The following is a 27,306-nucleotide window of genomic DNA, read 5'->3' on the forward strand; positions in this document are numbered from 1 at the left end:
TTTGTGATGAAATTTAACCATGTAGAGTTGAAGGCAATGTTAAATCTGATTAAGTTGATTCTGCTATACGAAGTAGAAACTATGCTGTATTATAACTTAGATTCACCAGAAGGTAACAATGATACTTACGTTGTTTTCATAGCCACCTAGTTCCTCTTTTTTTTTTTTTTTAAAGCAACAGAATTGCTTCCTTTTTTTGCTTCAGCAGCTTGAGACTGGGAGCTTGTGAAATTAGAATATTGGACCGCCCAGTTTCAGACATTAGAGTACTTCCTTCTCTTTGTTGAAAACTCAAAATCGATTTATCCTCTTTTACTTTTTTTTTTGGTGTTCTTCCGGCTGAGAAATTGCTGTACCCATAAAAAATTAACTTTTCCTTATTCCTCCTATAACCTGTGTTACTGCCAAAGTAAGTGCCCATCAATTCGAGTGGGGTTGTGTGTGTGTTTAGACTAGGGTGCAAAAAGGTGTTCTCAGTGAGGCTCATGAGGAACATTCCTCTTCTATTCTTTTTTCCCTTCCTTTGGCAACTCAAAGAAAGAAGCTCCATGATCATCACATAAAACTTTTCACTTCAGAATTACACATGCAGACAGTATAAAGACCTCAGATATTCCTTTGGCTTTTGTGACGCATGAAGAAATTAATGTGACTGTGCTCACATAGCAACCTGGTAGGCTTATGGGAGTGGAAAGGAGGAAGTAGTGACGGATTTTACTGAAGTCATGTGTGTTTATTGACACTTAGATGGTGTAGTGGATAGTCAGGATAGTCAGTTAGCTGTATATCCTTGAGAAAGTTGCTTAAATTTTCTTGTCTTCAGTTTCCTTTTTATGCGTAATGGTGATAAAAATAGCATCTGCTTCACAGGTGTGTTGTCAGGATTAAATGAGATATTACGTAGAAAGTTCATTGCAAACCTTAAAAATTCCATATTGATGTTAGCTATTTATAAAATAACACTTAAATAGAAGGAACTTTGCCCTACTGTCTATTACACTTATCTATTACACTATCTATTACTCCTTATAGTCTTAGTATACAGTATAGTATATGGTAGTCCTAAAGTACAGTATAGTCCTATGCATTATAGTACTATCCCCATACTTTTTCATGGTGCTCTAAAGATATTCTAGCCTGACCACTGTGCCATGATTGTTGTTGTTCAGTCATGTCTGACTCTGCGTGACACATTTGGGGTTTTCTTGGCAAAGATAATGGAGTGGTATGCCATTTCCTTTTTCCTTCTCTGACTCATTTTCTAGATGAGGAAACTGAGACAAACAGGGTTATATGACTTGCCCAGGTTCATACAGCTAGTAAGTGTTGAGGCCAGATTTGAACTCAGGAAGATGAGTCTTCCCGATTCTGCGTCTAGCATTTTATCCACTGTACCACCTAGCTGTCCCATACTGTGATTAAGTATACCCAAACATTTCTTCAGGGAGCTTCAATGTAGCAGAGACCGTGTTTGGGACTGGAAAGATTACGCTGCCTCATCTTCAGGTCATAGTGGTCCTGTGTGAATGAAAAGACTAAATCTGATGGTGGGTAGTATCGGTCTCTTTCCTACTCAGAGCTCTCAGATAAAAAATATGAAGTGATTGGTTTATCATATGAATTGTGGTGATGAATTTAATTCCAAGCAATTGAAGCTAGTTAAATGTGGCCTTATTAGCATAAACTTACAGGCTTGGTGGTAGTGGCATGGTGAAGGAGAACAGGACAAGGAAATATGGGGAACTTGGCTTCTTCCCAAATTGCCTTCTTTTTTGACCTTAGTCAGTTCATTTTTTTGTAAAATGAATGAGCTGAACCTTTTAGAAACTATCTAGTTCCTCCCAACACAACAGTTCCATAAATTCTACTCTGATATTTTATGGGGGAGTAAAGTAAATATATGCCACACCTTTCATCTCTAGTGACATTTTTCTCATCCTGTAAGACCCTTGATTAAGTGCTGTTTCTTTCATGAAGCGTTCTCTGATTTATCCATATCCTTCCCTTCCTCCAATCTTTATAACTAGAAGTATCTTTTCATATTTGATTATCTCAGGATCATGATCATAGAACTAGGGCTGCTAACCTGTTTTGTGTCAGGGGCTCCTTGACATAGCAGTCTGGTAAAGTCTTTCTTGGAATAATATTTTTAAATATATATAATTATAAAAGAAAGCAACTAATACAGTTACCAAAATATTTGTTAAAATGAAAAAAAAAATACATCATGGACTCCAGCTAATGAATTCCTGATCTACAGCTAAAAAGGACTTTGTTGTTGAGTTATTCACTCGCTCTTGGCTCTTTATGACCTCTGAGATTTTTGTGGTAAAGATACTGGAGTGGTTTCTTTTTCTAGCTCATTTTGTAGATGAAGAACTAAGGTAAATAGGGTTAAGTATACCTTGCCCAGGGTCATACAGCTAGTAAGTATCTGAGGCCAGATTTGAACTTAAGAAGAGTCTTCTCGTAGTACTTTAGAGATTTTTTTATTTAATTCCTCTCTATTTATAATATAGATGAGGGAACTGATGTTGAACAAAATTAATGGACTGCACTAAGGATCAAAGATGTAGTGCTGAAAGGACCTCATGACCCTATCTAATAGAGTTTTTGAGGAACCCAAGTCCTGTTTCTTGATGCATTTCCCTTTCCATTGTCACACACACACACACACACACACACACACACACACACACACACACACACACACACACACGGGTTTCTCATCTAAGCATATAATAATTTTCTCCCTTGTATATCTGTTTGGATTTTAATGATAGCAATTTCTCTATATTTCACACCTTTGTAAGACTAACTCATAATAATGTACCATCTTAAAGGCGGCAACTTTTTTCCTTATTCTTGTAGGTAATTAGGTGGGACGGTAAATAAAAGCATTGGGGTCAGAGTTAGGAAGACCTGTGGTAAAATCTGGCCTCCAACACTTGTGGCTGTGTTACCCTGGTCAAGTCATTTAATTTCTGTTTGCCTCTCTTTCCTGAGCTATAAAATGGGGATAACAATAGCACCCACTTCCCAGAGTTGTTGTGAGGATGAAGTAAGATAATAGTTATAAACCATTTAGCTCAGTCCATGGAACATAGTAGTTGCTTAATAAATTCTTCCTTTCCTCCCTTCTTCCTTACCTTTCTCTCTTCATGTTTTCCTTCCACCCTTCCCGCCTCTCTTTCTTCCCTTCTTTTCATCCTTCTTGTATTTCTCTTCAGCTTCTAGAATACTGCTCTGCACATAGTGGGTGCTTGATATTTCTCAGAAATTAATGTTAAAGGCTAATAATGTTTGTTTATAAGTTTGCAAAGTAGGACTATTTTCTAAATTATAAAGTAGGACTATAGTAAATCATTTCCTACAGATGAGATTCTATGCTAATTTTTAAAAACCCCTAGAGAATGTCTATAAGGAAAATATTTTATTATTGTGTAGGGATCTAGTTTCTCATTAAAAGAATTGGGAAATTGTACAATTCACAAATATATTTAGTGGTGAAATATGTTACTTTTATTGCCGTGGCAGCTCACCACCAACATATACTCAATATTGGGGAAAGGTGGAGTATTAGTCATGTCAAAAACATGTGGCTTTGCCTATTTAATTGAAATCTTGGATATTTTTATATTGAAGGGTAACTTTTTGGACTTGCTTGGGGGCCTGTGAAGTACATTATCTTTTGATCACTAAGGAAAATGCCTTAGGATCATTTAGTTTTCATCAAAGATGTCCATATCCTGAAATGACACAATCCATATAAAAAACCTTGCCCACTCAAGATTAATTTGGAGACAAGTTTCAAAAGATTAGTTTCCACTAAGCAGCAGAGGTGACGGGTAGAGCCCAGCTTTTTCTTTGCGACGTGTGGCTAAGTCTGTCTGAAAGTCAGAATTGAAAACTGGAGCACAAGTGAAAGAAGAGACTCAAACTTCCTCCTGGGAGTTAGTTATCAGAGCAGGGAGAACTTGTTAGGCGACTCTTATAAGCAATGATTTGCCTTGGTTTGTTTTGGAAGTGGTTTCTATCAGCTGTGAGTTAAGGGGAAAATGAAAACTGTATTACTTGTTTTCATAACCTAGATAATTTCACGTGAAAAGAGTTGGTATGTTTGGGTTTGGCCTATTTATGCTTCAGATTAAAGACAGGATGTGCTGAGCAAAAAGAAAATAGGGTCCAGCCATCTCCTTGGCTTTTTTTCCATTACATCTTCTTGGCACTAAGTAGTTAAACTCCCTTTCTATTCAGGCCGTCAAGCCAAATGGGTTTTCCAATGTTTTAAGAGTGAGAGGAAATATAAAACATTTCAGACTGAACCTTCCTCCCCTTGAAACCTGGGGGGAAACCTTTAAGGAAAGTCCACATTCTGCCTTTAAGAGCCTGTCAGATTTGAATCTAGGCCTGTTGTGGTTTTTTTGTTTGTTTGGTTGGTTTTTTTAGTTTTATTATCATTGTTATTTTGTAACTTTCAGCTGAAGTAAAACTATGGTCTTAGAAATTTGTAACTACTCTTTCCAGGCTTCTAAATTACTTACCTGTCAGGAAAATAACACTAACCATTTTATTTTCCATTTTAATTGGGTAAAGCATTTTATCATTTGCACCAAGCTTTTCTGTCCTAAATATACCAGGGTTGCATATTCATATGCAACTATTCTACATTCTAAGAGCACATTTAGGAAAAAAGGAATTATTTAAAAGATTTCTAACTACTTCATGATAACTATATTCTAACACTGTATACTCAAGGTCTCTTATGCAGCCTAGCCAGCGTTCTGGGAATTTCTAAGTCTAGCAATTAAGAAGAGATAGGAATTTCTTTGTTGATGTTTTCATGCTGGTAAACTAAATAGAGATTGTCCCTTTCAGTGAATGAGACTATTCAGTCCAAAGTATGGGTACAGGCATCATGCCAACTGAACCACCAAATCTGGAGTCTAATGGAAAGTGTGACACTGAAAACACAAAACCCATAATACTTTGAAGGTAAATGATATGTCAGGTATTTCTAATTAGGACATAAAGCACAGATGGATAAGTATAATAAACTACCATTTTTTTTGTAATAAACATATACATATGCATATATATAATATAATCTACTACTTAGAGATAAGAAAGGATTATAATGATCTTTATGCCTCCTGTTGGGATTTTAATGGTAGCTGCAACATTTTATACTTCCAGAAATGGTTTTTGAGCAATTTTTCTCCTCTCCATAGACAAATGTCTTTAAATATTTGTCAATATAATTTCCCAACTAACAAATTCCTCTTCCCTATACTCCTCCCCTCCCCCACCACCCATTCATTCCTCAGGTTCAATTCCATGCTGTCCCAAGCACTAAATCATAAAACAGATTTGGAAGGGATCTCAAAGGACACCTAGTCCAACCCCTGTCTGATAACATAAATACTCTATGCTACAGCTCTAAATCAGAGGGGGAGGGTCATTCAGATAGGGTCAGACCCTATCTGAAGATATTTAGTTTTAGAGGATACTGTAAATCCATGCCGTTTTTGGACAATCATAATTGTTGGAATCTTCTTTCATATTAAGTGGAAATTTACCTTCCTGTAACTTCTACCCATTACTTCTATTTGTGTCCTCAAGGACCAGAAGGGCTAGAATGCCTTTTCTGTATGATAACCCCTCCAATATCTTAAGATAGCAACCACATCTCCACAATCACATCTTTTCTTCTCTGGATTTAATGACCTTCAGTTCCTTGATGGACTTTTTGAACTGTCCTTTGTGTTGTTTCCTCCATTACGTTGTGAGCTCTTTGAGGGCAGGGACTATCTTTTGCTTGTCTCTGTATCCCCAGTGCCTGGCATATTGTAGGCACTTAACAAATGCTTATTTGCCATCTTGTAGGGATGTAAAGAGTTTAACCAGGGCTGGAGAACCAATCTTTGGATTCAGTCAAAGGACTGCACTTGAGGACCTAGAGGGCCACATGGTGCCTTGAGGCCACAGGTTCCTCTGCCCTGGTTTAACCTTATTGAATACCATGTTGTTATCTTTTTGTTTGTTTGTTTTGCTTTCCTGTTTACCTTTTAATGTTTCTCTCAAGTCTTGTATTTGAAGGTCAAATTTTCTGTTTAGTTCTTCTCTTTTCTTTAGGAAATTTTGCAAGTCCCTTATTTCATTGAATGTCCATCTTTTCCCCTTACAGATTATGCTCAGCTTTGCTGGGTAGTTGTTTCTTGGTTGTAGTCTAAACTCCTTTGTCTTAGGGAATATCATATTTCAAGCCCTTTGATCCTTTAATGTAGAAGTTGCTAAGTCCTGTGTAATCCTGACTGTGGCTCCTTGATATTTGAAGTGTTTCTTTTTGGCTACTTGCAATATTTTCTCCTTGATGCTGATAGTTCTGGAATTTGGCTACAATATTCTTTGGAGTTTTCATTTTGGGATTTCTTTCAGGAAGTGATTGATGAATTCTGTCAATGACTATTTTACACTCTGGTTCTAGAATATTGGGGCAGTTTTCCTTGATAATTTCTTGAAAGATGCTGTCCAGGCACACACACACACACACACACACAACACACACACACACACACGCACGCACACACTCTCTCTCTCTCTCTCTCTCTCTCTCTGTCTCTCTCTCTCTCTGATCATGCCATTCAGGTAGTCTAATAATTCTTAAATTACCTCTCCTGAATCTGTTAGTTGTACTTCCAACGAGGTATTTTACATTTTCTTCTATCTTTCATTCTTTTGATTTTATTTGACTGATTTTCTCTCATAGTGTCATTAGCTTCCACTTGCCCAAACCTAATTTTTAAGGAATTATTTTCTTCAGTTGGCTTTTGTACCTCCTTTTCCGTTTGACCAGTTTTACTTTTAAAAGAGTTTTTTCTTCAGTGGATTTTTTTCCTTCCATTTGGTCAATTCTATTTTTAAGGAGTTGTGGTCTTCAGTCAATTTTTGTGCTTCCTTTTCCAAGTGATTTACTTTTTTTTTGTAATTGTCTTGTATAACTCGTTTCTCTTCCCAATTTTTCTTCTGCTTCTCTTAATTGATTTTTAAAATCCTTTGGGCTTGAGACCAATCCATACTCCCCTTTGAGACTTCACATATAGGTATTTTGACATTTTTGTCCTCTTCTGAGTTTGTGTTTTGATCTTCCTTGTGGCCATAGTGACTTTCTATGGTCAGGGCTCTTTTTTGCTTTTTGCTCATTTTTAAAAGTTAAGTTCTGGGGTACAGGGGACATCATCCTAAGCTTTTTGCATTGAGGACCAGGGGTTTGACCACTGACTTTCTGCACTGGGGCTTCTGAGACTGACAGCTTGCCCACTGTGCTAGGTTGGCCCAGACTGGTTGTTCCTGTTGTGCCTTGGGTTCTGGGACTGGCAGTTTGCCTGTTGCTGTGGGGCTGGAGGCCTCACAGCTGGCCTGCTGAGCCAGGATTATGGGGACTCAATTGCTGATCTTTTCTGGGGCTAAGAGCATTCAACTGACTTGCCCAGACACCACCTACGCTGGGCTCTGCTCTCCTTTTATCCAAGTGACACAGGCCTTTCCTGAAATCCTTCTAAGTTATTTTGGCCTGGAAAATTGTTTCACTCCATCTTTTTGTAGATTCTGTCGCTCACTGGGGAGAGCTCAACCTGGCTTCTCTCAACCATCTTGGCTCCATCCTCCCTGTTACATTTCTTTTGAGAGTAGTTTGTTCATATAAATGGTCTTTGATCACTTATCTTATGGGGAATGGCTCTTGGTTCTCTATATGTCTTGGATATTGGGCTTTTAGAGGTATTTCATGTAGAGGTTTTGTTATTGCCCTCAATGACTGCTTCCATTCTTATCCTAGTTATTGTTGATTTATTAGTGTAAAAACCTTTTAATGTAACATAATCATTTTGTACATGTAATCTACATGATCGGTAACAATCTTTTGTGATTGTCACTTGCTTAACAATTCTGTCCTTAGTCATAGCTGGGAAAGTTTGTTCTCCTTTTAATCTTTTTGTTTTATTATGTGACCTTTAATATTCATTCTATTAAGTGAATTCCATTTTGACATCATTATGGTATACGATCTAAGACATTGACCTATACCTAATTCTGACCCAACTTCTTTTTTATTTTCCCTGTAGCTCTTTTTAAGTAGGAAATTCTTCCCGAATTGCTTTCTATTCTGGATTGATCAGACATACCAGATTGAATTTTATTGTTTTGTTCCAACTTTTTAGAACAAGGGTTCTAGGCTTTTCTTGTATCATGGACCTCTTTGGTCCATGTCAGAATAGTTATGTGTTTAAATTCGTAATTTTAAAAAATTCATAATTAAGTTCATAATTATATTAATAATTAAACAAAATGCTCAATTTAACTTAAAGGTTAGTGAAAATAGAGATGTGATTGTTTTTCCCTCATGGTTCATGGATCTCTTGAAATCTGCCCACAGATCCTGTTTGAAGTCCCTTGGGTCCCAGGCTAAGAGCAGCTTTGACACAGCTTTGAAAGTTGCATGTTGAATTTATTGTACAACTAAGAAAAGCAAGTTTTACGTAAGCAAGGTTAGCAGTTTCGTGCCTCTCCTGGCCTGTGCTGTATATAGGGATGCTTATTTTAATTGGTGTTTTTAAAGTTCAGAATAAAAAGAAAAAAACGTAGAAAAAATAGTGTATTGTGATCTACAACTGCTTTGAGTCATTTTAAATATCTTATTTTAAAATGTACTAGCAATGATTGTCCTTTAAACCCTGAAAACAGAGAAACTAGTGGAAGGGTCGGAGAGCACCTGAAGAGTGTGGGAAAATGGTAGGGGTGGTGATTAGAGATGACTCAAGTATCTTCCCGGACTTGCACATTTTATTAATGTCCAGTGCTCCTTACTTCCTGTTCATTTCATTACTTGTCTAGGGCAAGTAAAAACCCCCATGCTAAGCCATGATGATTTGGTATTAGCCTTAAATATAGCCGGGAATGAGACAGAGCCTTAGGATTCACCTACCTATTTTAACCTGCTACCCAGTACAGGAATTCTTTAGCCTGTTACAGAAAATTATCTTACCTCTGCTTGAATATTAATTTTGGAAAGTGACTTACTTCATAAATGAATCAATCCCCATTATTGGACAGCTCTAATTTTTAGGAAGTTTTTTCTTTATTTTGAGTTGATGTCTCATATTCTCTGACTTTTACCCAGAGGTCCTAGGTCTGTTCTCAGGAACCATTTAAAATAAATCTTTTCCTTCTACCTAATAACATTTAAACTATTTTAATTTAGAACATATATTCCTTTAGTTTTTATTTTTAGACTAATTATTATTAATTCCTTAACTGTTTCTGTTTGATTGAAGGAGTAGGTCATGTTTACTCTGGAGAAGATTCTCAGGGGGACATGATAGCTGTCTTCAATAATTGGAAGGAGAGGAGGGATTATTGATTGATTTGTCCCTAGGGAACAAATTCAAGAGCACTGGGTAGAAGTTAAGAGGTAAGTTTAGATGAGAGGTCTATAAAAAATAAATAAACTTTACCACAGTTAGAGCTGCCCAAAGAAGAACTTTCTGTCTTGAGAGTTGATAGGAGAGGCTACATGACTACTTTTCAGGTTGTGTATTGTAATGAGGATTCTTTTTAGGTATGGAATTGTATGGGTTGTGTAGTATGTGGCTTCTGAGATCCTTTTCAATTCTCAAATGCTATGATTCCTCCAGTGCCATGATTTTCAGACCAAGTTATAATATTTCTGGTTGCTGTCCTCTAGATTTATTCGTTTTTGTGCCTCTCAAACATGGTACCTAGAAGGTGATACAATAATAGATCAGGCACACTGCATTTTTTCATTTCTTCTCTGTTTTTATATTTTTAAATTGTTCTTTCATATTTTCGATTAATAGCATTTATTTTATCCCCCCCCTTCCCACTTGGAAAAAATGGGAGGGGGAAGCAAAATCCTTAGTCAAGTAAAGCAAATTTCCACATTGTCCATGTCCAACAAAGTATGTCTCATTTAACAGCTTCATCATGTCACCTCTCTGTCAGGAGGTTTGCCTGTTTTTCTGACACGTTTTTGCTCTTCTTTTTATCTTGTAATCAAACAACTGAGATCTTGAAATATCTTGATGAAAGCTAAATCTTTCTTAAGTTTCTTTTTTTTAATGTCACATTGCTAAAGCTGTGGTACATCTTTGTCCAATGATTATCTTCCTCCTGAAAAAGAAATAGTTACTTAACTTCTTCTGTCTCTATCCCAGTTACCCATCTTAAAGAAGAAAACACATACACACGCAGAATAGAGAAGGTTCAACTTTTAAATGTAAAAGGTACACTTAGAGAATTCCTATAGAAGGGAATTTCCAACTCCTGTCTTTGGTGCAGTCAAGACTCTTCTTGTGTTCCTGTAGGCAGAAGGTTACAAAGATCACCATTTAGATCATTGAAACTCAGACATCCCCCATGAAAGAAAAGAGGAAAGGGGATAGAGTCTGCCTGGAATTGTACAGGTCAGTTGACTCTTAAATTTCATTCATTAGAGAAATTCATGGAATAAAGTTAACCCTTTGAGAGACTAAAAATCCTTCTAACTGTTTGGGTTTCATGGGTTTCACTCCCTTGCTAGGTGTGTGGGTATTAGCAGACAGCACCATGTGTTTATTTTATTTTATTTTTTTGTGACTTATTATTTACATATTTCTTTAGAGCAAGAATTGCTAGCACAATTCTGGTCTTAGATTGCACCATCCAAACACTCAATTTTTTTTTTTTTTTACTGTTCTTTTAAGAAAAAGATCAGAGGTTAATCTCTGACTTTGAAAGGTCAAACTCCTTCATTTTGCAGATAAAGAAACTGAGGCTGAGGAATGTTAAGTGATGTATCCAAGATCACACCGGTAAGATTTCAACCCAGTTCCTTTGAGTCTTGGAGCAACTAAATGGTGAAGGGATAGAGTGCCAGACCTGGAGTCAGAAAGATCTGAGTTCACATCCAGCCTCAGACACTTACTAGCTCTGTGACCCTGGGCACATTACTTAACCTGTTTGCCTCAGAAATGAACTGGAGAAGGACGTGACAAACTACTCTGGTATCTTTATAAAGAAGGTTATGATTTGGACACAACTGAAGAACGATTAAAGAACCCTTGCCTCTGGATCTAATACCCTTTCTGCTGTACCAGAGCTACCAGAGTGACCCTTAGCTTGCTAATTGCTTAGTGGTACGTTTCCTACCCTACAAAGAGGAAGTTAAATATATGGCCCAACCTTCTGGGCAAGGGAGTGCTTAAAGGTGATCTAAAGAAGGCAGGGCTTTTGAGTTTTGATTTTGCTGCTTGTTATTTTCCAAAACATATTTGAAAATCCAAACTTCATTTTTGTGTCAGCATTGGTTCTGTATACCAAAAGCAGTGGTGTATACCATGAGTGCCTTTTCACTGGCTATCCCCCCATTCTTAGAATTGTCTCCCTCTTTGTCTCTATCTCCTAATTTCCCCTGACTTCTTTCAAGTCTTTCATGTTTTCCCTTAATAATCTTGGTGCCTTCCTTCTTGTTTATCATCAGTTTATCATATATATAATATACATATATAATTTGTTTACAATTACATGTAAAAATGTGTAACGTGTGAGAGTCTTGAGCAACAAAGGAGTACCTTGACCACAGAAGAACTTAGAATTTATGTCATTGACCACCAAACCCTAAAGTGAAGAATTCTTTCCTTTGTGGATATATACACAGAGAAGACAACCTGCCCCGGGGCCAGGACCAGAGGCACAGGCTGCTAGGGAGATACATGAGGGAACGAGAAAGACTTCTCACCTTCCTCCTGCATTAATTTAACTTTTTGAAGGTTCTGTCTCAGAGGATAGAATGCAGTATTGGGTAGAAGTTCAAGGGGCCCATTTAGGCTAGATATCATGAAAAATTTTTCTAATAATTAGAGTTTTCCCAGTGTGAGATGGGCTACCTCAAGAGGTGGTGAGTTCTCCGTCCTTGCAGGTGTTCAAAGAGAAGCCAGATGACCACTTGCCAAATACATCAAAGTACAGTGTCCATCTCTGTGATTTTTTTTTTAAGTATAAGAGGAGAAAGTGGCATTTAGTAGGTTTAGCTTTCTACTCTGACAGTTATTTCAGTACTCAATTCTTTTTTCCTATTAAGTAACTCTGTTTAGGCAACTTGCTTTCTGAGGTTAGTTGTTGGGGCTTCTATGCAAGCCTGAAAACTGGTGGTTTCTAGAGTGTAAGGTTTCTTTGGAGGAAATGGAAGGATGTAAAATTAGCTCAATTCTTGGTTTCTTTTTCTAGGAATCAGTCACTTTCCTTTCTGGGTAGGTTGTTTAGAGAGAACACCTGGCACAGCTGGATTGCTTTGGGAATAATGTGGAGTCAGGGGCCCTATCCTGGGACAGATTTAGGGTTCTTGAGAGAGGCAATATGGGGGAAAGGATTATTTCTTACATGCCACTGGATAGTTATTGAATAAGTAATATTGAAGCACTCAATAACCTACAGATTTAAATGGGTAGGTTGGCTCTATTGGGATTCTATCCATCTTTCAATATGTTCAGTTCAGTAGTTTTTCAGTCATGTCCCACTCTTCATTACTCCACTTGGGAATTTCTTTGCAAAGATATTAGAGTCATTTGCCATTTCTTTTTCTAGCTCATTTTACAGGTGAGGAAACTGAGGCAAGCAAGGTTAAATGAATTGTCCAGGGTCAACGTAGCTAGTAAGTGTCTGAGGCCAGATGTGAACTTGGAAGGATGGATCTTTTTGATTCTAGACCTGGCATTCTATACGCTGTGCCACTTAGCTGCCCCTGTCTTTCGACATAGCTATCTTTAACTGTCTGCTTGGCACAGAGCAGTTAAGCCTATCACATGTTCAGCATATTTCTTTTCAATGTTATCTGTCACTGGGATTCCTAATTTTAGATGCTTCTTGATCAACAGTGGCCATGACAAGAAGCTGTTTGATCCCGTTTACTTGGTGGAAATGAGGTATTTTGTGATCTGAATCAAAAACTCCCTCTTGGAGAATTATTGTATCAAACACTGGAATGTTTATGTTTGGCTACAAGGGATACATGTTAATGTGTTCTGAGCTTCTACTTTTTTTTTTCCTGGTCTTTTGTCTTTTTATTTATTTTTAAAAAATAAATGCATTTATTTAAAAATGTATTTATTTTTAGTTTTCGACATTCACTTCCATAAAATTTTGAGTTCCAAATTTTCTCCCCATGTTTCCCCTCCCCTACCCCAAGACAGCATGTAAATTGATATAGGCTCAACATATATATACATATTAAACCTATTTTCACGTTAGTCTCATTGTAAAGAATTAGAACCAATAGGAAAAACTATGAGAAAGAAAAAACAAAAAAAGAGAGAGCAAACAGTATGCTTTGATTTGTGTTCAGACTCCATAGTTCTTTCTCTGGATGTGGACAGCCTTTTCCATCATAAGTCCTTTGGAGTTGTCTTAGATCCTTGGGTTGCTAAGAAGAGATAAGTCTGTCAAAGTCAGTCATTGCACAGTGTGGCTGTAACTGTGTACAATATTCTCCTGGTTCTGCTCACTTTACTCAGCATCCGTTCATAGAAGTCTTTCCAGGTTTTTCTGAAGTCTGTCTGCTCATCATTTCTTATAGCACAATAGTATTCCATTACATTCATATACCCCAACTTGTTCAACTATTCTTAAATTTCCAGTTCTTTGCCACCACAAAAAGAGCTGCTGTAAATAATTTTGTACATATGGGTCCTCTTCCCATTTGTATGATCTCTTTGGAGTACAGACCTAGAAGTGGTATTGCTGGGTTGAATTTCCACTTTCAAAGTTAGCAGATTAGGCTTTGGGGTCTCTCTTTCTCTCTCTCTCTCCCCCCACCTTCTCCCTTCCTGTCTCCCTCCCTCCCTTCTTCCTTCCCTCTCTTTGCACATTTCAATTTGAGAGTTTTTTTTTTTTTAAATCCAGCTTTATATTTTGATGCTTTCAATTTTTTGACCTACATTGACCCACAAGTGGTCTCCACTCTCTGGCACCTACAGCTGTTTTGGAAGCAACAAGGAATTGTGACAATTCTGGTTTAAGCAGGAGGGCACATAGCAACTATGTGAGTCAGGATACTAGAGTCTCTAACAATAATTAATTTTGCTGCTCATGCCAAATCATTTAACTTTTCCCTGCCTTAGTTCCCTATCTGTAAAGTCCTCTGGCACCTCAAGTACTTCATATCCTGGCCTTTTCTTACCTTTCTAGTTTCCTTACATCTTACTCCCCTCCCTGGATTCTGTGATCCCACCGTTGGCCTACTTGCCCCTCCTCACAGAAAGACACTGCTGTCTCCCAACAGTCTCCATTCCCCAACACTCCCTGTGCCTTTGTACTGACAGCACCCTACGCCTGAAATGCTCTGCCTTCTCACTTCTGCTTTCTAATTTCTCTGCCTTCCTTTTATAGTAGGCTTTGGCAAGAGACTTTACGTAGCCCCCTTCTCTTCTCACCCTATCTCCAACTCTCTAGGGATTTCCCTCTGAGACTGTTGTTTATTTTTGTGTTGATTTTAGTCATGACTGACTCTCCATGACACCATTGGGGGTTTTCTTGGCAGAGATACTGGAGAGTTTGCCATTTCCTTTTTTAGCTCATTTTACAGATGAGGAAACTGAGACAAACAAGGTTAAGTGACTTGCGCAGTGTCACACAGCTAATAAGTGCCTGTGGCTGGATTTGAGCTCAGGTCCTCCTGACTCTGGAGCTGGTACTGTATCTATTATATAACTTGGATGTATTTAGTAATTTATGTATTGTCTCCCTCGTTGGAATGGGATCCCCTTGAATATAGGATTTTTTTTTAAGCTTGTATCCTTTGTCCATAGCACAGTGCTAGATACGTGGTTGACACTTAACAAATGCTTGTTGACCAACTGACCTGCTACCTCACAAGGTTCTTGTGAAGAAAATACTTTGTAAAACTTAAGGTACTATATAAATGTGAATTTTGATTTATTATTAATCTTAATTAAATAGGAAGCTGTTGTACCGTGGTCGGTTTGGGTGGTTTTGGAGTATAGAGGTAAGAAGGAGAATTCTTAATGTGTTGATATTTACAGATAGGGCAGTTGTCCTCTGATATTTGTAAATATTAGAAACAGTTCTCCTTTCTATCCTTGGTGTTCGTTCTAACCTTAAATACCTCTGGCTCAATTTTTTCTACATACATCTGGGATAGGAACAAGAGCTGTAAGCTGTAATAGACACAATGTTGCTTAAGATGTGTGGTAAAATTTAGAACCATATTGTGTATGTGTGACCATTGTAAGGTGAGCTGACCTTACAATTCAGTTCTTTTGGTACTGTGGACACTAAATCCCTTTAAATGAAAAAAGGGCGAATTTCATTAGTCTTTCGGTGGAGGTTAAAAGGTGTATAAATCCTGCAGGACAGAGCCATGTAGTCTATTATAGGTGCTTGATGCTATTTGAAGGACTTTGGACACACAATTCATGATGGAATAAAGGAGAGTCTCAAGAAACCTCTTGGGATCAGGTGTAGGTACCGCCCCATTAAACAAGATGAAATTGCTTTTTATGTCCTCAGAAACAAGCAATTCTAGGTGAGAGATCTATGCTTAAATGGGAAAAAGTTTGCAAGTAACATCAACCTGAAAGGTCATTTATTCACTCAATCAAGCATTTATTAAGGCTAACCCTGACAACTTTGAAAGTGTGTGTGTGTGTGTGTGTGTGTGTGTGTGTGTGTGTGTGCTTTGAATACAAGAAGGTACACTGGATGCTGTAAGAGGAAGTAGAAAAAGGGTAAGTCTGGGAAAAATATGTGAGTGAGTAAAATAATCCCAGTGTTACGTAAGGAGCATGAAATAGTCTACACACTTAACAGGTAGTTTTCACAAATCTGAACATTTCCTTAAAAACAAAAAACACCAAAAAACAGCCCTGTTTGTGTTGTTTATATTTTAAGAATTTGATGTCCATACTAGATCTGGAATCAAATAATGTTTCCTTTTCTTTTGGATGCCTTGAAACTAGGCCCCGGGCTCTCTTCCTCCCCCCACCCCCTTTCCTGTCAGTTTTCACTTGAAGTCCTTCCTGTGAACATTTGAAGATTGTCCACCTTAATCTTAAAAGAAATCATTCAGGAATTTTGAAGAATAGTTGTAAGATTTACTTTCCTTTAGAAACCTTAGCACAATATGTTTTTGTCTTTCTCTGTTTTGTCAGTGGGGTTAAAAAAAAAGTTGCTAATAAATTTTGTCCAGGGTATCTATTATCTGATTCCCACCCAAATTCAAGCTGTTTTTCAACCAGTCTGCAGTGTTGGTCTCCCTGCAAGCATCTCTGGAAATTGTAAGAGGCAGGAATCTTCCCGCAGAGGAGTATTTGCACATTGTATTTGTAACAACGTATTTGCACATTGTTGTTGTTGCATTAATGACTTTTTGTATCAATTGTTCTGAAGAAGCCCCATTTCTGTATTCTGCTCATTGTTCTAGATTATAATGACTTCAATCAGATACACAAATAGAGTAGCTCACTTATTTTCCTCTAAGTGTTTGCTGTCATTGTTTCAAAAATGGCATGTTTGGATTAATCTTGCAAGTAAAGAAAGTAGAACCAAAAAAACCATATACACAATGACTACAGCTGTATAAATGAAGACAGCTTTGAACAGGAACAAAACTGATCAAAAACAATGCACAATAGTGGTACTGACTTGGTGATGTTTCTTAGCATCCACCCTTCCTTTTTATAGTTAGGAAACTAAGACCCTGGAAAGGTGCTGACCATCAGACTTCTTTTCTACTGTTCTGCTTTAACTTTTGAGGGATTAGCCACCGTGGGAAAGGGGTAATTGTGAATTAGGTAGAATTTTATGTGCTGCTGTAGAAGCAGAATTTATCAAATTAAAATAGATGGTCATTGTGAAATTTTAAAGACTGACATATTTCAGGAACAACTGTTGCTTTTTGTACGTACTGCTTTTTAATGGTATCAGGGTTGTATTTTATGAAACTTAATTTTACAGTTGAAACTGAGGTTAAATGACTTGTGCAAGGTCACATGAGTAGTAAATGTCAGGCTGGATTCAAACCTGGATCTTCTATCCACAAATTGATTACTGTTTCTACTAGGTGCCTAGCATACAGATGCAATGAGTATTTTAAGGGAAGAATAAAAAAATTTTTTTTACATCATAGAAGCCAGTGTCTTCCAGAATTAGATACTCTTTGTGGGAAGTTGGACAACTACTGTCATATACTATAATTACTGTGCCTGCTAGGTTACATTTGTCCTTTTTCCTTTTCTTTAGTAACTCCTATGTTTTAGTGAAATGCTACTGAAGGCTATGAATTGGAGCAGAAGGGTTGAGGTACAGCAAAAAAAAAAAAATTGGTGGAATTTATGATATGATCCTAAAGTTGTTTTTTTTAAATGCAAGAATAAAGATTCTCTGAAAGAATTGTAGAGTCAGAACGCAGAATGATGCAGACTATTTTCTTTTTTGTTATGTTTCATTGTGATTTTTTTTCATGGTTTCTCCCATTCATTACGATTTTTTTATGCAACATGACTGCTATGTAAATGTATTTAATAGGAATGTATGTGTAGAGACCATATAAGATTGCATGCCCATCTTGGGGAGGGAGAGAGAGAAAATTTAATACTTACGGAAGTGTGAATGTTGAAAAATGAAAACAAATTGTTTTAATATAAAGTAAAACTAGTAAGCTGCATGATTTTTAAAGCTAATTGTTAGCTATATCAAAGAGCATTTAGCTATAATCTATATTCTGCGTATATTTGGTATTTGCTCAGTAGATATGAATGAACTGAATTCAAATCTTGGCCTGAGTGTAGGCAACTCAACCGATCTCTCAGGTCCTCAGATTCCTCATCTGAACGGTTTGAATTGGATGATTTTAAGGTGCTATAATCTGAGATGTTGAGGGAACTAAAAACCTCCTCCTCATGCAGCCTGTAGTCCAAAATTGAAAGGTAAAAATTAAAATGGAGAAACTCCCTCAACACTGTCATAATAGCTTGAAGTATCTCTTGAGAATCCTCTCTTTTCCTGTGCCCTCTCTCTTCAGTCAGGCCCAGGACTGGAGAACTACCCAGATTGCCAAGGTCATCTCAGTCACAGATGCTGCCAGATCAGGGAAAGGAGGAAAGGTTGGGGTCATGACAGGCATCAAGGCAATGCAAGCGTGTTGTCGTACTTTGGGGATGTAGCCAATGGAGTCCTGCGTTGAGTGGGTGGTTTTTTTTTTTTAACTTCTCTTCCTCTTATTTTTAATATTTAATTTAATCTTTTGCTACTTCTGCTTATTTCCTGTTTGTTTTCTGTTCTTCACTCCTTGGGCACCACTATCTTCCTCCTGTTGTCTCCCATTTGCTCTCCTTTCATATAGTAGTGCTAAGAGCAGAATCTCAGACCTAGTCAGTGTCTCCTTCTGGGACTCCCAAGGGAATACTTGGGACATAAGAGGTAGAGTCCCCATGAGGGTCAGCCCACTTGATGCTTTAAAAATGTTTGTATTAAATCTTCTATCTGAGAAATTTCACTTGTAGAGTTGGAAGGAATCTCTGAGTTCATCTAGTCTAATCCCTTCTATCTACAATATCCTTGATGAAGAAGGTGGTTCAATTCAGTGAGCATTTATTAACGTCACTGTGTGTAAGGGGTCAGTAATACCTCCACTGTTGCGTGCTTCCCATCTCCCAAGATAGTTAACTCCTCTTTTGGAGGCTTTAGAGGTTAGGAAATACTTCTTATTTCAAGCCAAGATCTGCCTCTTTGCAACTTCCACTTTTTGAACCTAGTTTTTACAAGCAAAATGAATCTAATTCCTCTTCCATCATATTTTTTTGTTGTGATTTAGTAGTTTTCACTTATGTCTGATTCTGTGGCTAGCTGCCCTCATTCCATCAGGGTCAATGAAAAACTCCCTTGCTGAAAGTGAGATCCTTTGTCATACTTATTGCCTGTTCTTATGGCCAACTCTCTTCTATTATTTTTGGTTATTTTTTCTCAGTTACCTCGGTTTGCTTAATCTCCTCACCCCATTTTTAATGTGAAGTTCACTCTATAGCCATAAAGGTCTCTTCAGATACTGCCCACTTTTTTCATCATTGTAATCTTTTATTTAATGTTTAAAGAGGTTTCCTACGGCCTCTTGTCCATCTAAGAAACCTACGTTATTCTTGCCTTCCCTGTTAGCACCGTCAAGGTTGCTGAAGGGACTTGTGACCAGAATTCTGGGACAGTAAAATTAAAAAAAAGATACTAATGAGAAAGCTGATAAAATACTAGGCAGCATTCCCATTTTTACTCCCAAGAGAAAAAGTTATAAAAGGATAAACAGTTAAATGTTCATGACCCAGCCTGTTCATGTGTCAATGTATGGGAATTTGGAAAAACTTAATTCTTGAGTATTTTGAAGTAGAACAGGAAGCCTATTCAAAGAACATGTTTAATTTGACAATGTATCTAGTCTACGTAAAAAAATTTTAGTATCAGTCCTAGCTCCTGATTATAGAATACCTTTGAGGGAAATTCAAAACCCCACAAGCAAGCATTGTTCATGTGTTTCTAAATAAGACTTACAGTGAATGATTGAAAAAATATTTATTAAGCCTTTACTGTAGGCCAACCGTGGTACCAAATGCTATAGATAACAGTACAAAAGCAAAGATAGGCCCTGCCTTTACTAATAAGGTCAAACAACACACGTAGCGTAGTATATCCATGAAGGTCCACCTTCCCCCTTTTCTGGAAAACTAGTAAAATTGCCAGGAGTTGGGTCTTTGGGTGTAGATTGGCGTGGTTTGAGGACTGGAGTGAGGAAAGGGGTATAGGGAGTAAAGTGAAGCCTGAAGTAGGCCAGGTGAAGTAGCCACCAATTGTGACAGAAGTGCCCTTGACTCAAAGTTTGGGAGATAACAGAATTAAAACAGTCAACGCTGTTTTACCAGCGTCTCTGGTTCTGTTCTCAAATGCCTGGCTTGACTGATCAAAATAAAGACTACAGGTTTTGAGGATTTGATTTTAGTCAGTTGAAAGGCAGCATAACTAGTTCATAATTGGACAGGGATTTGAGTATCTTGCTTAACCAGAGCTAATAGTGTCAATGTTTCTCTGAAAGTAAGTAGGACCCACCTGACCCTTTATAAATGGATCTGGCAAATGCAAAGGGATAACTTTCTGTATATGGCATGGCTTATAACATAGATAGCCTTAATACTATGATGAGGAGCAGGATATAATTTCCCTTATAAATAGCCTGTCTGTTCACAAAAAGCTTCCCACAATATGCTTTCCTGGGGTTGGAAGTATTTTGAGACTAATCCCAAGGAAAACACATTTCTTTTTCTCAAAATGGATTAGATCTAGGGTGTCCTGTTTATGGATTATTACCTAAAATTTGCACTATGACTAGGGGGAAAATGGGTATTATTTAACAATATGGCAAGCATTTATGAAGTGCCCATTGTGGACTCGCCACAGTGCTAGGCACTGGGGACTCAAATATAAAAAAAAACAAACCAGTCTCTGTCATCAAGGAGTTTAAACATCACTCAGCCTTCTCTTAGGAGCTTAAAGGCAAACGTTAATTTTCAAACTGTTACCCTGAAGCAGTAGAATCAAGTTTTGAGTTGAAAGTCACCTCAGATTTTCCCGTATTACAAATACAGTTTACTATTCCCAATAAGAAAGTCATTTGGCCCTAGCTTAAAGACTGTCAGTGATGGGGAACTCAGCACCTACAAGGAAAGCCATTTTACTGTTAAATATCTCTTGTTATTGCTGTACCCAGTAGATCATTTTGTTAGTATAGGGAGTGGTTTATGAGGAAATTCCTTCTCCCTAGGGCCCTGAGAGATGAAGTGATTTGTCCAATGTTGCAAAGCCAGTATAAAATGGTGGAGAGATTTAATGAACCTAGATGTTTTTGATGCTGGAGCACTGAACCATGCTATCTTTCCAGTGTCTTATTAAAGAAAAAATTAGGTTGAGATGAAATCTGCCTCCCTATCATTTCTACCTATTCGTTCTCATTCTACCCTCTGGCTAAATAGATAAGGAAGTAGACTGCTCTGGAGAAAGGAGGGAAATAGATGGACTGGGCCTGCACTGGTATTCATATTGGGTAAATCCTTTATGGAAGAAGATGGACAAGATTATAGAGGCTGAGATGGCATGACTAGGTTGTGACCTGCACTGGTAGAGAAGATAGCTATGCTCATCAAATCTGTTATTCAGTCTTTTTCAGTCTCTTTCTGCTCTTCATGACCTCATTTGGGGTTTGTTGTGGCAAAGATGCTGGAGTGGTTTGCTTCTCTAGCTCATTTTATAGATGAAGAAGCTGAGGCAAAAAGGGTTAAGTGATTTGTCCAGGGTCATATAGCCAGTAAATGTCTGAAGCAAGATTTGAACACAGGAGGATGAGTCCTTCTAAGTCTAGGCCTAGCACTCTATCCACCAGGCCACCTTGGTGCTTCATGAAATCTGTAGATCCACTGACTCAGAATTACCCTACCTCTTCTTCCTGCTCTTACTTTTATCTCAATACATACAGTTTTCCCATAAAAAGAAAACTGTCATCTTCAGTTAGCTGTCAAGAAAGAAAGCAGTCCTATAAACTGATTTACTCTGAGATGTTAATGATTGTTTATAGATTCATGGGTTATCCTTTCTGGGATATTTGCATGTAATAGGCACCTAATAAGTGTCTTTTGAATAAAATTAAAAGAATGGTCTTAAGAGATGGCAGTATTCCAGGCTCAAGAGTAAATTTCAGCTACCTATATCTAGTGGATGAAAGAGAGATTTTTGGCAAGGTGCCCTTTTCAGTGCTTCTTAAATCACAATACTCACATGACTGCCAATTTTACCTTTGTTTAAGGCTAACCCTCACTGAGCAGTACAATATTCGTTGTTCTGGTTCTAGACAATCCAAGCATGGAGAGGGCTGTTGGGTAAGCAACTGAATTAAGAATATATATAAGTGGAATAAGCATTTATACAATGCTCACTGTTCCAGGCCCTGTGCTAAGCACTTTATAATTATTAACTCATTTGGTCCTCACAACAATCTTGGGAGATAGGTGCTATTATTACCCCTATTTTCTACAATTGAGGAGACTGTGGCATAGCAAGGTTAAGAGACTTGCCCAGGGTCACACAGCTAGGAAATGTCTGAAGCTGTATTTACTAGTGGCCTTGAACAAACTAAATGGTTGGTTGGTTGGTTGGTTGTTGTACTTCATCTTCGAAGAGGACCAAAATGACATCACCATGATAAAGTGAAATTTCATTGTGTCTGACTGTGGCTGATCAGACCAATATGAGCTCTGAATGCTCTACCACAGGTTGAGCACAGATAGTCTGCATGAATATTTGGGATGGATATCCCAAATTTGCGCATCCTGTGTTTATTTTGTGCTGTCTCATTTCTGCTTTGCTCAAAGAGCACAGCCCACATCAGAACAAACTAAATACCTTCGAGATGAAATTACATACAATTAATTGCTCTTCTGTGAATTCTATCCAAAATTGTTGTTCCGAGTATTCACACTTGTAATGATTTGTTTTCTGAGGATTTGATCCCCAGGACTGTCAAGTAAGGAAACAGAGATGGTTGAAGTGATGGCTCTCTTCATCTTCTGTGTTCTTAGAGTGTTATTTCACTGGCTTGATTTTTTTTCCCCTGTTCATTTCTAGTGCCTGAAACAATACACGCAGCTGGCAATTCGAGAAGGATGTGGAGCTCCCATCACTTGCCCTGACATGGTGTGCCTAAATCGTGGTACCCTACAGGAATCAGAGGTATGGAGAGACAAGGGCAATATTCCCTCTTAATATACTGTCATTCTTCCCTGGGACTTTCTGAACTCTAATTGCATAGCGGTGAGCCTGCCTTCCAGGCATTCTAGAGAGAAATATTCATTCAGAAATATTTATTAAAACAATGACTATCAAGGACTTATTCAGATTCTTGCCATCTAATCATTGACAATTCTTCCATATACCCCTATTGGTGAAGGTATTTTTATTGTTAAAGATGGCCCCAGACCAGTGATGTCAAACTCAGATAGAAATAGATTCCCTATTGCTCCATATTGACATAGAAAACCACCAAATATATCTGTTATATTTTTATTTATTTTTCAAAACAATTCCCAGTTATATTTTAATCTGGTTGGGGCAGTCAGGGGTGTTTGACATTTGACCTGGATTACCACCATTGGTAATCAGATTTACCAAGTGAGCAAAGTGTAAGGAGTCTTTTTCATGAACTCACCTTAAGTGAGTACAGAATAGGCGTTGGCCTAAAGGGACCAAGATCTCCCATTGCATCCTGGGTTATCCTGATGAATATCTGGTCACTGGATTCAGATGGCTCTGGAGGAGAAGTGAGGCTGATGACCTGCACAGCCCTCCCTCACTCAAAGTCAAGTGCAAGTCATGTCATCATTTCTCTGATGACATGGTCTTCTTCGATAATGAAGGATGAACACAACAACAACAAATTCTAGAAACCTAAATCATAATTGATTTTGGGATAGAGTATTTTTAAAGCAAAAGAAACCACATATTGAATACAACTGCAGACAATATTGAAATAAAAGTAGTCCTCCAAATGGAAGCAATTAATCAACTATAGACGGGGTGAGAGGGGAGTGGGAGAGTCCTTCGTTCAGTGTTCAGTAAACATTGAATATCACTTGTGTATCATCCCCAATACTAGGTGCCAGGGAGCGTAGGAAGATGAAGTATGGCTTCTAATCTCAAGGAGCTTACAATTTATGAGGGGATATAAAATGTGCATATAAATAATTACAATTCAAACTTTGATAATATGAATTAAGGGCACATGACTTGGTGGATAGAGAGAAGACTGGTCTTAGAGTTAGGAAGCACCTGGGTTAAAGTCCTGCTTAATAATAATTATTATAATAGCTGACATTTATAATTTATAATCTCTTTAAGATTTATAAAAGCACTTTACAAATATTCTCTCACTTGATCCTCACAAACCTGGGAGGCAGGTGCTAATATTTATCTCTATTTTATACAGATGAGGAAGCTGAGGCAGATGGAAGTAAAGTGACTTGCCCAGTGTCACATGATAAATATAGGAGACAGGATTCCCGGTGCCACCTTAGCTACCCCCACATTCTGGTTTCTCACATTTACTAGTTTGGGCAAATTTCTTAAGCTCCCAGTCCTCTAAGCATCTGGCTAAACCTAAGACACAGGGTGTAGCACTGGTAGAAGGAGTTTCTATACTGTTAGTTCCTTACACTGATGAAATTACATTTGGGATTCTAAATTGATTCCCCTTTCCGCCCAAAAAAAAGTGTAAATAATTTTAATAACTACAGATGACGGCATGATCACTACCAGCTTGGAATAGAGGAATGGTGTTCAGGTTTTTGAAGTCCAGGCTTCTTTGATATAGTTTTTAATAGGTCTTTCTTGGGCTCCTCATTTCTTCGCAGGAGTTTCCAGCCCCATCTCTTCTATCAGTGAACTTGTTTTTCCATTTTGACTAGTCATTAGTTGGTCTAGTTTATAATTAAGATCACATCTTAATCTTAAACACACTAATTGTGAATTGTAGGATAATGAATCTTAAACTAGGATGAATCTAAAAGCTATCAGAATACAAAAGTAATCATTCATTAGGAGATACAGTGATGTAGATTGTCAGTGGTTAAAGGTCCCTTTCTGGGCTCTGGGGAGAGGCAGGGAAGCCAGAACAAAGTGATAAATGAATGATTGGCCAGCAGGAAGATCAAGATTATATTTAAACTCTAAATGTACATACACCAGCTGCCACATGTAAACATACATCAAAGAAATGAGCAGGGAGGTTGTAGAGTAGAGGAAATAATTCTCATGAGCCTGTACTTGAGTATGCTTTACCCACCATGGGGAAATTTCATTACTGCAACTGTACAGACCACGTGGAAGAAGTTTAGAGGAGAATAAAAGGAGGAAACAGAAGCTTGGAGGTAATTGATTTTAGAGAATAAATAAATAATAAAAATAAACAAGATTATCTTAAAATTGTGTTTTTGAAAAATTGAAGATTATATATACACACATACCTTAATATATTTGTATGTATAAGTAGAAATAAAATATCAAAGAAAGAATTATTTAGTTTATACAATGAACTAACTTTGGTGGAAATTATGGTATAATAGAAGGAGCACTAGCTCTTGAATTAGTGGGTTTATAAAGCTCAAATCCTACCTCTGAGACTTATTAACCTTGAGCAAATCACTTAACCTCCCTTGCCCTCAGTTCCTTCATCTCTAACCTGAGAGAATTGCATCAGATGGCCTCTAATGAGGGTCCCTTACAGCTCTGGATTTCTGATACTGAGTTATCAGGACTAACGCATGGAACTGAGTGAGAAAACATTTAGGCAAACTATCAAGAACATCCTGATCATAATGAAGTTTAAAGTCAGATTAAGAAAGGAAAATATATAACCTTTGCATGTATTTGTTCTGGGAAGGCACCACTTTAGCATGTAAAAACTGTGTCTCAATAAGTAGGAAGAATGAATCCAATCTCCTGAAGTGGTCACATGAAATTTGTACAATTTGAAGTTATAATTATGTAAAAGTACGGCAATTGGTTCTAGCCCAATGGAAACATACAATAAAAATTCAATTAATGTGACCATTTTAGAGAATTCATTATTCAGTCAAATCTGAGACCTACTTTAATTTGCAATTCTGATATAATCTTTTCCAATTTTATGTTTTTCCCAGATATTTTTAGGATGGGATTTTAATATTGATGTGAAAAATATGTACCATGTAATATCAATGTCATTTAATCTTAAATTTTAAACCAAACTTGTACAATCCTCACATCCCAAGAATCTCTTTATCCATTTAATTGAAGGAGACCTATAACCATATGTTGAATAGCCAGATATTCATATTAATATGTATATATAAGCCACATAAAACTGCCTTGGTTGCTCAGAGCTATGACAGAGAATATTTTTTTCCTCCTTTACTCCATAAAAGTTTTTTCTTTCACTTTCATAGTCACTCTCCTTTGCATGCTATACAAATGCACATAATCAGACTAGGAAGGTAAAAATATATTTCCGAATTTTTAGATCTCCTGGAATCAGTGTTATAAGACTATAGATTCTATGAGAAGATCTGTTTGATCCAGTCCCTATATAAAGCAAGTTTACTTTAAGGTTGCATAAGATATATTTAATGGACCTTAAAGAAGAATTTATAAAAATAAGATATGGGGGAAAACTATAATCTTTCTCTAACTTGGAGACATTTAGCAAATCCTATTTCCCATTAGGTGATCAGGAAGACACTGCAGGGTGTACATTAATGGACCATTACCATACTCTTTGGTTTTATGAGCCTAACTGATGAAAGGCATTAGCATATCATAAATGGGAGTTCTGAAATGTCCTGCTGGTATTTCTATTACAATATATTATAACTCTTCTGTATGTTCTGTTTCAAAATGCGATGGCATTTTTTTATGTGTTTAAATATAGTAGGTCTCTCTCTATAGGAGTTGCCATGGGATACAAGAAAACAGGGAACTAATCCTCTTTCCTCTTAATGGTTTTACCAAGAAACTCTAGCCTACACATTGGCTTGGCTCCATACTCCTACATCCCTCCTGCCTCAGACTGTGTGTGCCCTCTTGCTCCCTCTGAGATGGACCATCTGTGATTTTGAGACTTGTCTTTCAATTATTGAAGCAACTACTCGGAGAAGAGTTCAGTGTCTGCTTCACTTGGATACCATTATTGTTGTGCACTTGTTTCAGTTATGTCCAGTTCTTTGTAACCCCATTTGGGGTTTTCCTGGCAAAAATAGTGGAGTGCCGTTTCTTTCTCCAGCTCATTTTTCCAGATAAGAAAATTGGGGCAAATCGGGTTAAGTCATTTGTTCAGAGTCACACAGTTAGAAAGTATGTGAGGCTGAATTTGAATTCAGGTATTCCTAACTCCAGGCCCCATTTAAATGGGAAACAATAGAAAAAGTCATTATTCATTTTAAGTCAGAGTATGGGAGAAGGGCTTCTACAGAAAGCCTTACCCAACCTCTCTTAATTCCAGTACTTCTTCTCTGTTATTTCCTATCTTGTATTTAGTTTGCTTTTTATATTTTTTTGCATGTTGTCTCCTTTATTAAATTGTAAGCTGCTTGAGGTCAGGAGCTGTCTTTTGCCTGTTTTGTATCCCTAGCATTTAGTGCAGTACCTTGTACATTGTAGGCACTTAATAAATGTTGA

The 27,306-nt window shown here is 37.4% G+C and overlaps 1 protein-coding gene across 2 annotated transcripts in view; it reads left to right on the forward strand.

The window, feature by feature from the left end:
- Window positions 1–27,306, forward strand: part of RNF144B (ring finger protein 144B) — a 257,967-nt gene that overhangs the window by 183,250 nt on the left and 47,411 nt on the right. For both annotated transcript variants that reach the window (XM_072603940.1, XM_072603941.1), the window contains exon 3: window positions 22,726–22,830. In XM_072603940.1, coding sequence (XP_072460041.1) covers window positions 22,726–22,830 — 105 coding nt within the window. The remainder of the gene's footprint in view (window positions 1–22,725; window positions 22,831–27,306) is intronic.

This window comes from Notamacropus eugenii, chromosome 4, assembly GCF_028372415.1.
Source record: "Notamacropus eugenii isolate mMacEug1 chromosome 4, mMacEug1.pri_v2, whole genome shotgun sequence".
Classification (NCBI taxonomy): domain Eukaryota; kingdom Metazoa; phylum Chordata; class Mammalia; order Diprotodontia; family Macropodidae; genus Notamacropus; species Notamacropus eugenii.